We start from the raw sequence: 16,089 nt of genomic DNA on the forward strand, positions 1-16,089 counted from the left end.
TTTGGGGGAGTCTTACATTATCTTTTCTCCCAAAACTATTGTTAGATTTGATATTTTTGTGATGTCCTGACATAAGACTTCGTTTTGACCAAGTTTGGTCCATGTACTTTATGGGGTGAAATACACCTTCCGAGGGGGTCACATTAAGGGAAGTCACTTTGAAGTCATCTTACATCACCTTTCCACCCGAAAATATTGTTAGATTTGATATTTTTGTGATGTCCAGACATAAAACTTCATTTTGACCAAGTTTGGTCCATGTACTTTATGGGGTGAAATACATCTTCCGAGGGGGTCACATTAAGGGAAGTCACTTTGAAGGCATCTTACATCACCTTTCCACCCGAAAATATTGTTAGATTTGATATTTTTGTGATGTCCTGACATAAGACTTCGTTTTGACCAACTTTGGTCCATGTACCTTATGGGGTGAAATTAACCCCCCGGGGAGTCACTTTCGGGGGGGTCTTACATCACCTTTCCACTCGAAAATATTGTTAGATTTGATATTTTTGTGATGTCCTGACATAAAACTTTGTATTCACCAAGTTTGGTCCATGTACCTTATGGGGTGAAATTAACCCCCTTTTTGGGCTTTTTAGGGGGCTCTAGCGTCCAGATCCACCCGGTGCGGTCAATCTTCCATACTTTTTGTGAGTGACATGGTTGACCCCAGTAACTTCAAGGGGTCAAACCTTTTGTACCTTATGGGGTGAAATCTTCTGTCGTAGGCTCTCGGTCTATAAAGCATCAAACAATTAAAAAATATTGAAATTTATAAAAAAAAAAAATTAGTTTTGACTAAAAAATGAAAAACTTAGGATTGATTTTGTTTTTGGAAATTCTCACTTGTTCACTGAACAGGTTGAACACCCGCCCTGCTCGCAAGCTATCATCCATTTCTGACGGTTCACCCCTGCAAAAATTTTATTCACCCTGCGGTGAACCATTCACCTGATTAAGATACACTGCTCTAATGTTTTTAGAAAAGAAAAAACATAATAAAAATGTCGACTTTTTGGTCAATTTTGGGACAGTAATTTTTTTTATCAAAATGCACATTTTGTATGTAACTGTAGGTCGCTTTGTGCGTACTCGAATTTATAAAATTGAATTTGGATAGGTTTAAATTTTAAGTCAGCCTACCATTTCAAAAAAACTTCATTCGCAACCACAGAAGGATTTCAATGAATAATTTATTTCTTGTAAAGTTTTATAGCACAGCCTTTCAACAGGCTAGCACTTCAAAAATCTATCTGAGGTGTTTTCACCTTCCTGACCTAAATGCAAGGTGCTCTGCACAGGATTTGGCCGAGTTCAACGATAGAGCAAGAGTCTGCGTGATGCTCTGGGCTACGGCCGTGTGACACACGATGAAGAAGAAGACCTTGCTTCTATGTATTTTCAAGGTACATTTCACTTTACAACCTATCTCCATTAACACCAAGATTTATCAATTTAATTGTTAATTAACTAGGCTATTTGAGTGAGCAGTGTTTGCTTCGAAATATTAGGCCTATAATATAGTTTCGGAAGAGAGTTTGCTTTCTTGTACCAAAGACATGCAAGACACAACAATACAACAGGGTTGAGCATGGTGACAAAATATTTTACATATTTACAATAGTTTTAACAGTTGAACGTTTTCGGCTTAAGCCCTCATCAGGAATCTAAAAATATTGATAAAAATGCAATGAATTTCAACTTCTTAAAGGTAACCAGCCAACTGACTATGAAGATGGACAATTAGCTGAACGATCACACATTAACAGAACGTAGCCTAGTTTATTAAAGACACTTTTTTTGTTACAGGTAGCATGATAAATTAGGTAGAGTTTATAACTAAAGTGAGTAGCACACGTCCTTCCTTGTCCAAAGAAAAATGTGAATATAAAAGCCTGCCTAAGCTTGGGAATATGACAACTTCGGTGGCCCGATGATTTCCTTTCAGGTCTTGGTTGGAAAGTGGCTACTGAAATGTCGAGGAAATTTTTTCCGTAACGCTCTTGATTTCTTCACTTGGTTGAGTTCCCTTTTTCCGATTCGAGCGATTTAAGCAGCAACGTCGCGTTTGGAGTCTAAAATTTTAAGAAATGGATTAGGCTACGCAGTTACATAAAGCTACCTTCATGACATCAGCTCAACTTTACCAAGCGCTGAACACGGCCTTTGGCATCATAGATGCATAATAGCGGTTCAATATGACAAGACAATTTTTTCGAAAATCTTAGCAACTTGCCTATCTTGTCTTCTAGCATCTTCTACAGTGTTAGGTAGTGGGGTGTTTGTAGTCTCGGCCAAGAAATACATTCCAATAGCAGACACAATCATAACGGACCCAAGTATAATGTACGGTATCGCTTCATGGTAAATTTCGCCTGGAAAAAAAAGAAATCGATAACATGACAATAAGCTACTAAACTAACTCATACTCCACCTACCAAATGGAGCTGAAAGTCAATGTGCTTTGGATGGAAACCAAAAATCAGATGCTCTCTCGTAGGAGTCGTAGTCTCTCAGTGTTGCCTGGTGCTAAGCAAACACCTACAACCTGAGATGATAAAAGGAATAAACCTTTGGTCCCCAAAACTACAAGGATAGACTGCGCCAGAAATATTCAAACGGAGCTAAAATGAATTAAGTTTTTGTCCAGTTACACGCATAGCGCATGAGCAGAACATTGCAAGTGATTGTTTTGAAAGGGTCACAGTTCTAGTGAACTCCCTTTGGCCATTAATCATAGCCCAGTTATGCAATTGGTAATTGTATGGCAACTGCCAGCCATTCTTAGATCAGCAATATTAAGAAAGTACACCATACATATTTTGCAGTATAATCATTCGGACTACTTTAGCTCACTTTTTCTCTCCATTTTGCTTCAAAAAAATACTTTTTACTCACCAAGATAGAGTACAAAAGGGACAATAATGGCTCCTATTCTGCCAACAAACGATGATGCGCCATATGATTGGTTCCTCAGTAAGGTCGGAAATAAATCACCAGTAAACACTAAGAGAACTGAAAACGACCCAGAAGCAAACATTTTCCCAATCATGCTGAAGACCATCAAAGACCATGGTACAACTGTCGAGAAACAGAGTAGCTTTAACATGACATCGTAAGTGTTCTTCTTCAAGTGTTAAACTTTATCAAACAAAAGTTAAACACTCAAAGCAAAAAGCATGAACGATTAAACTACGGTATAGTTGTGGCTTAGAAACGTTAGGTTAACGCTGCACTGATTTAATAAACATTATCGGCTGCATTGCCGAATGATGAGAGCCTTGGAACGACACTCGAAAGGGCGCAGGTTCGACACCGCTCAATAACATGCGTCTGTTTCTTTGGCAAGACACTTAAAGGCATGCCTGAAAGTGGTCACGAAGATTGGCTTCCTTGCCTTCCCGTCCACTTCATCTAAATCTTCAATTACCGGCATAAGTCTGGATAGGATAAACAAACCTTATCTCTAACCATAGCAAGAGTACCTTACCAATTCATCATCCTGACCAGAATGCATTTACAAAGTAAAATCGGACCGTCCTACCAATGGCCAAAGATCTCTTATAATTTAATTTTTAAACCACCGACGATCTGGTAATTCTCAGTGATTTTGTTTCTTGTAAAACGTCTTTCAGAGCACGTTCCAAGGATCATACGTTAGTTGAGGGTTGTGAGGGGTCAGTGGCAACTTAAATTCTGTTTAGAACAGAACTAAGGTAATTCCTATTTTGATATGTTTAATTGTTTCTCCATGTTACTGGTTCCTTGTTCGCATTTTTTTCAGAAACTTTTAAAGGTCTCATCACAGGATACAAACAACCATTAAACTTCAACAACAGCTATTTTACTGACTTTTCTTATGTATAAGGTATACAAAGCAAAGCTAATGCCCGAGCAAATATACTTCAGATATACCTTTGAGAAGAAATGAGACCAAAAGCAAACATATCCCAGTCACCGTTGACATTCCTATGTATGTGAGGCGTCCACCAAATCTTTGCGTAGAAAAATAATAGATCAAGTCACCCGGAACCTCAACGGCAGCAGCAAGAAAACTTGCAATAAATCGGTCTCCACCGAGATGATTTGTGTTGATAGACAGACCATAATACGACATCGGAGTAGCAAACCTGCATGCAAGATAATATATTTACTATGTTTTTTCCTCCAACACGGCGACTGCACGACTACGGCGACTACACGACTACGCGAGAACACGACTAAACCCGCTGTAATTCGCATTTACAAAATGAAGATCGTTTTTAAACAAACCGCTATTCAGTTAGGACTTAGGACTAGTAATTTTTTTACCAACACAATTTTAGAAAATTACACGAATTATGATCTAACTAGCCTTGAAAACAACAGTAACTATAGAGTAGGTGGGTAGGTGAACAGTAACTAAGAGTAGGTATCGTGAACCCAAACGAGCAGGATAAGTGAAAAATAAATTACATCCATACAAATCGATGCAACAAATGAATTACACAACTGGGAATAATTAAATTGTTGATTGATTGAATGAATGAATCTTTATCCTCGGACTGGGAAAGCTTAATCCTGGCAGTTTCGCATACTTGTAGAGACTTTGAATCACTGACGCAGGGCCGGTCACCGAGTCTTGTTACCGGGAAATTATTCCTGGTAACATCTAATGATTATCATCATTAGATGCCGCTGAATGGAGAGCAGTCCTTAACGTTGCTCAAACATGTTCAGCTGTCAAACTCACCAAGCAGCGCTGAAAATGAACAATCTCTTTCTTAAGAAGGGTATTCTTATTAAATCAAAATAACTCAACTTCTTTGCGTTATCATGAAATTTAAGATTTGTACCGTCCTCATCTTCCTAAAAATATGAGTTTAATTTAACCCGGAAGCAACTTTCCAAAATCCCCTATGTTAAAACTTCGGAAGAACAAAGGAAAAACGCAAATCGTAGCTAAATTAAGTCATTAGTTTGGCATCGGCTGACTTGGCGCAGAGGGTTAGAGCGATGGTAGTCATTTCATTGATGTGGGTTTGATTCTCACCACTGCTATTGCTCTTTTTTCTTCTGTAATTACCAAACAAAGTTCAAAGTAATAAATGTTGAAGTGTTAAAGTGCCTACCCTACTGATCAGCGCGACTCTGATTGGTCAAATTTCAAAGTAGGGAACTTTTTTATGGTACCTTTTGGAAAGTTGCAACCAGGAAATACTAAAGCAGCAGTGCCTATGAAGTAATTAGTGAGCTTTATGAAAACATTACAGAGGATATTCTAAGACAGTTTAGTGATTAGCACGCTTGGTTAATCCAAATTAAAAGCAATAGAGTGAAAAAATTACGCTTATGGTTAAAAAACGTTTCAAAACCAATCTTTTCCCCATCTTCAATACATTGCCGTAGGCCTACTGTTTTCAAAGTGTTTACTAAGTCAAGAGTTTATGCATATCTTTATTTTAATTGTTCAAATCAAGGTACAAATATGGCTAAAAAGAACAATAAAATAGGTACATCAGAAATAATTAACTGTGAAGTCATTGGTGTTTTAGTTATTAGCCTACTTTCTACGTTTTACCTTGCATTGTGGTTCAGCTGTCATTTCTTGGCACTGAAAAAGATTTTCATCGATTACTCTCTGATTGACGCTCGCCATCTCTTTCAACAGATTGATTGCTTGTTCATGGCGCCCTTTGCGTATCAACCACTTCAGTGACTCTCTGCACCAACTAAAAATGGACCGGCTTTAAAAAAAAAACCTACACTTCTCGCTACACACAATTGAATTTCTCATTGAAAAAGCGGACTAGGGGTAGTGCTAAAATTGTTCCTTTCGCAATCATTTTTGTAGTATCCACGATTACGCCAAGTAGTTGAACGATAAAGTGAATGGTAACGCAAGGAAGCCAATCTTCGTGTCCACCTTCAGGCATGTTTTTAAGTGTGCTGCAAAGACACAGCCGCATGCTCTTGAGCAGTGTCAAACCAGCGCCCTTTCGAGTGACGTTCCAAGGCTCTCACCATTTGGCTATGCAGCTGACTACTTTCATTCCGTGATGATTATAAAACGATTTATGTAGACTGCTATACCATTACAAAACCAACAAACAATTTCTCTACAAGATTAAGATTTTGGGCTAGAAACGAAAAAGTCACTGACAATACAAAAGCATAGAGCATAGCAATGACAAATGTATGTCAAAAGCTTGGATAAAGCAGGTGACAGTCATTGGACAAGTTGTGACTCATGAGAAACAAGTCGTCATCTTCAAAAAGTTCAGTGTATACTGCCAGATCTGCATTAGCCTGTTATCATTCAATAAAAGCGAAACTAAGCTATAGCCCACTGAGCCATGATCAAGAGCATGCGGCTGTGTCTTTAGCAGGACACTTAAAGGCATGCCTGAAGGTGGACACGAAGATTGGCTTCCTTGCCTTCCCGTCCACAAGCCTGGATACGACAAACAAACCAATGACTATGAAATAGTAACGCAAGAAGAAAATTAGAACATTTCGCGAAGCAAACCAGTACGTTAAACGGTTACACAATACACAACTTACCGATATAGAATGATAAGTACAAGAAATTGTCCAGCAGCGAAGATTCCTAAAACCAAACGCCAATTCTTTAACAAGTAGAACACCAGAGGTATGACCATATAACTGAACGCCCAGACAAGAAGATTGAGATACGTAATCGTATTGCGATGTTTCGTTGAAACAAGTTCATTTACTGAAATCAAAAGCAATGGTTGTCCAAAAACGTCCACGCATTATCGCATACTTTCTATTACCATGTAAAAATATATTCCATTACTTAACATTCTAAGTGTAACTTGCGTAAGTAAATACAGTAGAGTTTGGTTATAGTGATTTCGTCCACAGTGACATTTCGCTATGGTGAGACTTTTTCGAAGGTTCCTTCAGCTGTCCTTTATAATCCTCAATAGACTTTTTTTCATATTTATTTTTCTCCATAATGAAAGTATATTTACATCGATTATTGAATATAGATGTAATGGATATTTAAAGAAACTCAAGGAATATAAACCTAAATTTTAAAAGATGATTTTCTTTTGGCAAATTCTTGATATGAAATGCGTTTTTTGTCCATGTTAAGGTTCTCAAAAGTTATATTTTCAACATGTAATCAAATCTTACAACATTTAGCCAACCAACCACAAACTCACTCCCAGTGGGCTAGATTATCATGAAAATTTTTTAAAGATATACGCCAAACGTTTGGGATCTTAAGTTGGCGCAAAAAAAAGAAAAAATCAAAATTATTTGAATGTTCAACATGACATGCGGTATGGCTCATGCCATGTAAAACCATGTGATTGCCGAGTTTTCAAAGACTTAAGAGATTACGTGACGGCACATTCTTCTCACTAGATGAGTGAAATTATATTTTCGCTGTCAAGTTTCCATGCTCATTCTGTTACGGGATTTCTAGACAATGTAACACTTTTAACAAGCACAAACGTTGTAAATTGTAACGCAAAACACAAATTCATGTTAAAAGATTAGCTTAAGAAATACAGTGAAATTGTGTAATTATTTCATTGTTAAATTAATTATTGTTTTGTCGAAATTGCACTTAATATTTACATGCTGTTGCTGATTGCTGGTTCATAAGAATTCAGTTGAAAACGTACATATGGTCATTGAAGTGATGTTACGAACAATACCAGCTGCACCCATCACAAACACCAAAAGATAAGTTAGTTTCCAAACTGGCGATACTGCCGCAAGTAAGGTGCTGAAGCATATCCCAACCCAACTCAAGAGCATACCAAAGCGACGCCCCCATCTGAAATATTGACATATCAATTGGTGGGGCAACTCCCATTTGAAGACTATAGTTACAATAAAGAAGCATATACCTTTAAAGGATAAATAAATAGGGTGGGGCGTTGTGTCAGAAAACAAAGGTGTTAAATTAAACGCAATAAATTGAAACAGTCCACACAGTATAAATGTTAATAATCTTACACAAGCATAATAAAACAATTATGTACTGAAATGCCACTTCTTTAAAGTCTAAAGACAGTGTGAACCAACCTGTCAGACAAATAACCACCAACCAGCGATCCCGCCATAACTCCAAACAACATAACCGATGGCACCAATGGAACTAGCCAAGCTTCGTCACAAACTAAGTTAAACTAAACAAAACATAAATAAACTGGTTAATCACTTAATCCGCTTCGCAATTATTTCACCCCATGCATTTTTAGTGATTGCGCAAAGTAAGTTACAATACCAAATGCAGAAAAGGTATTTTTTATTTTACGGTGAAAGACATAACTTTTATAACAAAAAACACTATCTTTGCGAGCAACAGTTGAAAGCGTCGACCTACTACAGCATTGAAAGTTGGACCTCAAAAAAGATGTGGAGGATCGTTTCAATGGCTGCTATGCTAGACTTCTAAGAAAGGCACTCAACATTAGCTGGAAGCAGTACTTCACCAATAAAAATATCTACGGTGACCTGCCACCTCTCACTGATGCGACCAGAAGACGAAGATTAAAGCCTGCAGGTCACTGCTTTTAAAGTCAACAAGAAATCAGTAATGTTCCTTATTGGGAATCAACCTAGGCCTTAAAAAAAACTTGCTCCACCAATTAGAACCGGACATTGGAGTGCAAAAACACGAGCGGAATTTGATAAGCGACAGGAGTGTTGGAAGAACTGTGTTTATAGTGTCCGATTATGTCCGAAAGGATGATGGTGAATCGAAACAACAAATTTAAAAAACACTCTACGAGAATAGAAGAATAACAAAAAACCAATAACAAAAGATTCCACTGGATAAATGTTTGTGAAAAAATATTTTAAGGTGTTGTACCAAGAGTTTGTGCTAACTCAACAAAGAATGTTTTTCTTACTCTACTCTTTTTCCAAAAAAGCCCTTTTGCTTTTTTAAAAATGATACCTGTGCAAGTGTGCATAGGCATCGATTAGGTGGGTACAGGGGGCGGAGTCCACGCGGGTCTGAGACAGAGAGGGAGGCGAAAGATGTCTGGGCCCTTCGTTTTTTGTTAATATCATTTAAAAAAGCATAAACAAATTTGTCATAAAGCTGCCAGTTCTGCGCTGTTTATGCGAATGCACAAGCCATCTTTTATCCAATCGTCGGCTTCTTAAAATGTTTTAAAACCAACGTGGCTACTGGCGAGTTAGGAAGTGCTTTTGAAATTTTAGCCTAACGGTTAAAGATTCGGTTTGTTTGCCTTGAATGTCTGTTATGACTTGAATCGTCAATAAGTCTAAGAGTTTCATAAAGTGAAATTGCGACTGCCAACACACATACAATTTCACGCTTTGTAAATCACAATTGCCAACCACAAATACAATCACAAAAGCCAAAACTTGTATCAAAGAAATGGTACAAAAATCCACCCCCATAACTCATTTGGTTAAGCGACCAATTGTGAACACAAAAGTGGCGAAGTCAACAAAGATTGGTTCTACTCTTGAAGTGTACGTTAGTGCAACAGACTTCAAAGACAGCTTTTCATTCCGTGGAATCCCTTGACAGCACAGGCAACGACACATCGACAACAAGAGGATAAATCTTCACTCTGTCAATCTCGTTAACTGGGGCTGCGACAGTAGTTCAAAGCACTGTATTTTTATGTGTCGCTATCAACTAAATTTGGTGTACCAATACGTTTGTACTCATATGGTGTATGTGTACTTGTGTACATGTGTACATGTGTAGTACTGGTATGACATGTCATGAGTATCGTTAATAAGATTATAACCTATATATAGTAAGGGTCACCCAAATACTGTGCTTGGTTTGCTGCTGTTCAAGCTTCCAACAGGAAATCAACAGCAATGAATAAAATTGATGTTTTTTACGATACACGAAGCGCAAAAGATGATATTAACGCATCTCTACTAAATTATAGCGATTCAATAAGTTTGAAGAAAAAAAGCTGTTTCAAGGGCTATTCGGTCGTCAACATTCACAGTAGCTAATAGCTAAATGTTAAAATGTATTACGTCTACTCCGATCTTCGTTCAATGCAATGACTGTTGGGCATTATTCATCCAATTCAAATGAGATGTCAGTCACGTTAAACTATCACTAGAGATTTGAATGATTGGATTTCTAACCTTTCTATTTCCATTGTCAAATTTAGCAAAGAAATGAGAAAAAAATCACGCTTTAGAAGACATGGCACATGACACTTTATTTCCGCGCTAAAAATGTCCAGCTCTGCATGCAAAGCAGAGCAATATTTTTCTATTATCGCGTAGGTTGAAAACGTAGCCTATTGGTTGTCTGCACATTGCACAAGACGTAGATGAATGTGTTTCCTGAGGTCAACCAGTCGCAACAGGTGTGCATTGAGTTTATGACGATTTCCCGGATAGAACGTGAAACTGTTCAACTATTGACTAGGAGTGTGTGAAACAAAAACTGTTCACAAATATTGAGACAAGTAATCAACAGCATTCGTGCACTTTTTTTATTCTCTTTTACTTGTTTTGATGTTGTTGCTTAATTGACCCACGAATTTAAAATTATGAACAAACGATATTCATCGCATAGTATTAAACTGAGTCCTACATAAGCATGTCCAGGGTTTTTTAAAGGTTTGGTTTGGGTGACCGCCAAGTAGTTTTAAGAGACCGCAAGTGTTTCATTTAAATACCAAAAAATAGCCATGTTTGCTTAAGACGGAATGGCCCGTTTCGGCGAGTTCAATGCGGCTAGTCCGATTCGGCGAGTGCCCTATTCGGCGAGAGCCCTTTTCGGTGAGTTCCCTATTCAGCGATTTTTTGAATTTTTTTTTAAAGTTATCGGGTACTGTAGCTTAATTACACTGGTCTACAAATTTCAACTTTTTTTTTCAGGTTTGGGTTTTGACAACTGATTTTGGCTAACTTTGGGGCGCTGAATCCGAAAATGAACTCAGATTTTCTCTATCACATCAAGTTTTCTTTCTATCGTTGCCATTATTAATGAAATTGACCAATTTTTACCCTTTTTAGTGCAGTAAAATGTCAAATATAATTATTTTCTGACAGCTATAAACTTTCAAACATAGAGATATTTTTACACTAAATTCATAAATTGGTTCAGATTTCCTTTAAAATAAAAAAAAATCCTGTTATGATAATAATCGTAATAGGACATAGTGGAGATTGGTAGCGTTGAGTTTTTCCATGCTGGCTTGAACTCCCTGTCTTGGCTTCTCAGGCGTTATCTGTGGGTCAGCTGCTATCTCTGTGCAGCAGGGTTACCAGATGTAAATTTGGCAAAGAGCCAACTGCACGTTCAAAAAGGGCCAAAAAAGAGCCAACTTTTTAAACAAGGGGCCAATTTCGTTTATTGCAACAATATAGAAGGGCTTCTTCTAGAAATGGGATTACCACAGTATGATGCAGATGAATAGAGACTTTTCATTGATAGCTCCAAACGAAGTTTGAAGTGTGTTCTACTTCACAATGGTAACGTGTACGGTTCTATTCCGATAGGACTTTCGGTGACAATGAAAGAAGAGTATCAGAACATCAAAATCGTTCTTGAAAAGTTAAAGTACCATGAGCATGGTTGGCTCATCTGTGTAGATTTAAAAATGGTGAACTTTTTGCTGGGGCAACAAAGTGGCTACACCAAATACCCATGTTTCCTATGCTACTGGGACAGCAGGGCCAAGGATCAGCACTGGAACAAAGAAGAGTGGCCTCCAAGGCTCACCTTGACACCTGGAGACGAAAATATCATACGTGATCAGTTAGTTGATATCAAAAAGATCCTCTTGCCTCCTCTTCACATCAAATTTGGTCTCATGAAACAATATGTAAAAGCTTTGGATCATGAAGGAGAGTGTTTTAAGTACATATGTTATGCTTTTACTGGTCTCAGTGAAGAGAAAAAAAGAGCTGGGATTTTCAATGGACCACAGATCAGGCAATTGTTAAAGGATGAAAATTTTGTAAAATCAATGTTGCCATTCGAGGCTAGAGCTTGGAATGCTTTCGGTGCTGTTGTGAGAAATTTTTTGGGAAACAGAACAGCAGAAAATTATAAAGATCTTTTAAGGGAGCTACTGCTTAGTTTTGAAGATTTGGGATGCAGGATGAGCATCAAGGTTCACTATTTGAAAAGCCATGCGGATGAGTTTTCAGAAAACCTTGAGAAAGTTAGTGAAGAACAGGGTGAACGTTTCCACCAGGATATTAAAATTATGCAAGAACGTTATCAAGGTCGGTGGGATTGTCATGATGGCCGACTATTGTTGTAGTTTTAAAAGAGAAATTCCAGATGCTGCTCATAAAAGAAAGTCCCTCAAAAGAGCCTTTTTAAGCTTATAAGTGAAGAGTTCATATTTATAAAAGCTCTTTTTTTGACTGTTTCTGAACTCGCCCTGCCCAAGTCCCTTTGAGTCAATCTTTATTTTGGCACTTTGCTATTTCTGTGTGTGTCTTCAGAATTTCTGCACTCCATAGGAATGTCTATGTGCATATTGTGTGAACTGTAGGCTATAATTCAGAAAATACCTTGTCACTGTCCTATCGACATGTTCGTCAGCATAATGTAGCGTTTGATGTTATTATGGTTGCTCTTTTGCATGCCTATTTTTTATTCCAAGGCATGAAATTTTAATAAAGACAACGCAAATTTGTGTGAATATAATATAGAATGCTTGTTTGTTCATCAAAGCTAGATTATTGCAGGTAAAACAGTGTTTATTGCATCAGAATTCCTTGTTTTGACAACAGAGGGGGGGCAAAAATTGATTTTTTTCAAAAATTAGGGATATTTCATATCTCAAAAACGTGATGTGATAGAGAAAATCTGAGTTCATTTTCGGATTCAGCGCCCCAAAATTAGCTAAAATCAGTTGTCAAAACCCAAACCTGAAATTTTGTGTAGACCAGTGTTATCATTGCCGTTTTAGGGTTAGGGGTTGGGGTTAGAGGTTAGGGTTGGAGTTAGGGGGTTAAGGGTTAGGGTGTTAAGGGTTAGGGGGTTAAGGGTTAGGGGGTTAAGGGTTAGGGGGTTAAGGGTCAGGGGGTTAAGAGATAGGGGGTACAGGGTTAGGGAGTTAAGGGGTTATTTGAACGTTTAGCAACGTTAAAACGATGTAAAAGCGGCAATGTAATTAGGCTACGGTACCCGATAATTTAAAAAAAAAAATTCGAAAAATCGCCGAATAGGGAACTCGCCGAAAAGGGCCCTCGCCGAATAGGACAATCTCCGAATCGGACTAGCCGAATTGGACTAGCCGAATCGGGCTAGCCGAATTGGACTCGCCAAATTGGACTCGCCGAATAGTAGCAGACCCTGCTTAAGACATAGCGAGAAACAACCATTACTTTTCTACTGTAGTTGCAAGTCCAAATTTTGGGAAAGCGCTGGAGAAATTTGGGGGACCGTTTCAGTTCCCCAAAACACCTTAAAAAAAAACACTGAGCATGTCAGAGTCGCTATACGTCTTCTAGGGCAATTCGCTAAACGTTACGCCAGTGATTTTCAACCGGTGTTCCGCAAGAAATTTATTAGTTTGACTAGTGTTCCATGGAACACAGATAGAAAAACAAAATCACAAGAGCTTTGCTGTTATCTTTCTGTAATTCGTGCAAGAATATCAACTTTGTGCTCATCCAAATAGACCCAGATATCGCACTCAGAAAAACTGAATATAATACAATTTTGGTAAAGAGGTTACTTTCTTCAACCACAGACATATACAACCAAGCAACCACACGGCATTTAACATAAACGTCTTTTCTTGATGCGTCATATGATGCGTCTTTGCCTCGCGTAATTTAAACGCCGTGTGATGTGCCTTTCTCCTTTGCTCGGCCGTTTCATTTTATGCATTTCGTTTTTCAATTCAGTGTTTAGATCAGTTATTCATTTTCATTGTAGATATGATAAGCAGTTATTTTTTTGTTACTTGATAAGGGCTAACGTGTGTATGGCCAAAAACGTTTGTAGTTTATAGTTTATGTTCAATTTTAATGGATTATGTTAAATACCGTGTGGTTGCTTGGTTGTATGTGTCTGTGGTAGAAAAACTGAAAATGAATAAAATGTCGTAGTGTTGTTTATTTTATTGTATCATTATAAAATTTGGTTTGGTGTTCCGCAAGATAATTTCAATGCAAAAAGCGTTCCGTGGCTCAATAAAGGTTAAAAAACACTGCGTTACGCAACTACAGTCACAGCACATGGTGCGCAAAACATTACAAGACGAATTGACAGACTGACATTGACAGACACAAATTGACAGTGTTCACAAACGATGCATTATGATCATTGACTGTAAACCGGCAACTTTAGTTCCTCTCTTTCAAAATTAGTGGTAGAAGTCTCGCTCTTGGAATTAGTGTAAACAATAAACAAAATCGTCACCGATTTACTTGCGTAGCAGAAAATATAAATTAAAATGGAACACATTTTACTGCAAAGCAAACATAAAGTTTGTGACGATAAACACAATATTATATATAATATTAAAAGCTTCACTTTAACCAAACAAAATACCTCCATTACAGCAGATACAGTGCCAGGAGAAGTGTAATATATCCACCCTTCATTGCAGCTAACTAAAGAACTGTTTCCTGATGTTGCGTTGTTTCCTATAAAAGCAAAAAACGAAAAAACTTCAATGAACATTTTGTACAGCAAAATATTTCCGGAAGCGTCAATTTTGCGACCAACAAACACAATTGTTGCTTCCAAGGTGATATAAATTTTAAAACATAACATGATAGCACTGCTCAGCAAGAAAACTTGCATAATTCTGGATACAGTAGTTGAACTTACTCAAAGTACATTAGTTAAATTGGAAGCAAACTTTATGAAATGTTTTGTGTCCGTTGGTATAATACGAAAATCCAGTGCAATCAGAGCTTTGTTTGAAAGTGCGATTACATATAGATTGGACACGAAAAGGCTTGAGATGTAATATGAACATTCTTACCGACAATAGATTCGTTTCTGTAAAGAAGACATTGACTCCACGCAAGCTTTCCATCCAAACTTTCTTCAACAGGAATGACACGCATGAGCTCTTCAGCATCTTCGTTTGTTTTGTTAAAGTTTGTTCTGCAGGTGATTTCATATAAAGCATTACTTAACTTCTTACTGTAGAAGAGAAGGCTACTAAGAACAGACAAAACAGCGCTGATTTTGCGGTGGCTTACAAATCTAATTTTATGATTTTCATTACCCTATTATGTTTTTTTATGATGTGATCGATAAAAATAATGGTGAGACAAATACGTTCAACACTGTTCAGGCTTGCAGTCATGCATCTTTAGCTGCACGTTGGTGTGATAAACACAAGACCCATTTTCTCGTGGTTGCTTAGCATTTAAAATGTTTGTAACGGCCTTCGAAGCAGAATTAGGCTACTACTACGTAGTGCCAAAGCCCAACATAATACGCAAGTAGCCTATGAACAAAATCAGCATATTCGATTGGAAAGTTTACCTGTCTGATACAACGGGAAGCTCTTCATATTGTGAAATATTTCTTTCATGTAAGGTTTGCACCAGACAATGATGTGGCGGTGTATAGACAACGAACACACTGCAGAGCATTATCAGTCCACCAGCGAAGAAGGTGGTGCAGTACAATGCTATCATGGTTTGTATCTGATATAGGCCGAAATCTCCAGCCATCTTTTCTGCTTTTTCATAAGAATCCATTCTAATTTGCATAGAAATAACTAAGTGAATTTAAGTACCGGCAGTTAGTTATCAACATCAATGATCTACAAAAATAATCCAAGGTTATTTCAGTTTGAAAAACGAAACTCAAAGTTGCCGCAAGAACAACCAAGACACTAAGATTTCCACCTCAAGCAGAAACTTTTATTGCCGTCTGACGTTATTTCTGACCAATACAACAGTTAAACAAAATCAGGATCCATGGTATAGCAACATTGAACGAAGTGACCCTGACCGGGCTTTCCATCCAACTTCAAAAAATCCCTTAAAGTCAAAAGAATAAACTACGTAAAATAGCAAGAATAAAAAAAATAAAAGTGACAAAATGCGAAGGCTACGTGATCAAAAATAATGAGTAACATATTTTGCTTATTTGCTACAGTCAAAAAATGATAG

At 37.6% G+C, this 16,089-nt stretch overlaps 1 protein-coding gene across 1 annotated transcript; it reads right to left on the reverse strand.

Annotated features, from left to right (window-relative positions):
* Positions 1–1,771: 1,771 nt before the first annotated feature.
* LOC145774505 (solute carrier family 22 member 13-like) lies at positions 1,772–15,693 on the reverse strand. The gene is made up of 12 exons (XM_082585763.1): positions 15,455–15,693; positions 14,943–15,067; positions 14,504–14,598; positions 8,050–8,153; positions 7,644–7,798; positions 6,547–6,718; positions 5,564–5,714; positions 4,736–4,851; positions 3,919–4,133; positions 2,902–3,084; positions 2,240–2,378; positions 1,772–2,078 (listed from the first exon to the last, which is right to left on the reverse strand). The coding sequence occupies exons 1-12, from the start codon at positions 15,682–15,684 to the stop codon at positions 1,970–1,972; spliced, it is 1,794 nt and encodes a 597-aa protein (XP_082441889.1). The 5' UTR covers positions 15,685–15,693; the 3' UTR covers positions 1,772–1,969.
* Positions 15,694–16,089: the final 396 nt, after the last annotated feature.

This window comes from Aplidium turbinatum, chromosome 1 (assembly GCF_918807975.1).
Source record: "Aplidium turbinatum chromosome 1, kaAplTurb1.1, whole genome shotgun sequence".
Classification (NCBI taxonomy): Eukaryota; Metazoa; Chordata; class Ascidiacea; order Aplousobranchia; family Polyclinidae; genus Aplidium; species Aplidium turbinatum.

Excerpts from the sequence above, each read along its gene's own strand:
- LOC145774505 (XM_082585763.1), bottom strand. The coding sequence starts at position 15,684 with ATGCAAATTAGAATGGATTCTTATGAAAAAGCAGAAAAGATGGCTGGA. Across the intron at positions 4,134-4,735 it reads TTCATTTTCAGCGCTGCTTG|GTTTGCTACTCCGATGTCGT; the intron begins GTGAGTTTGACA and ends TCTTGCATGCAG. Across the intron at positions 2,379-2,901 it reads CCCTTTTGTACTCTATCTTG|GCGAAATTTACCATGAAGCG; the intron begins GTGAGTAAAAAG and ends TTTTTTTTCCAG.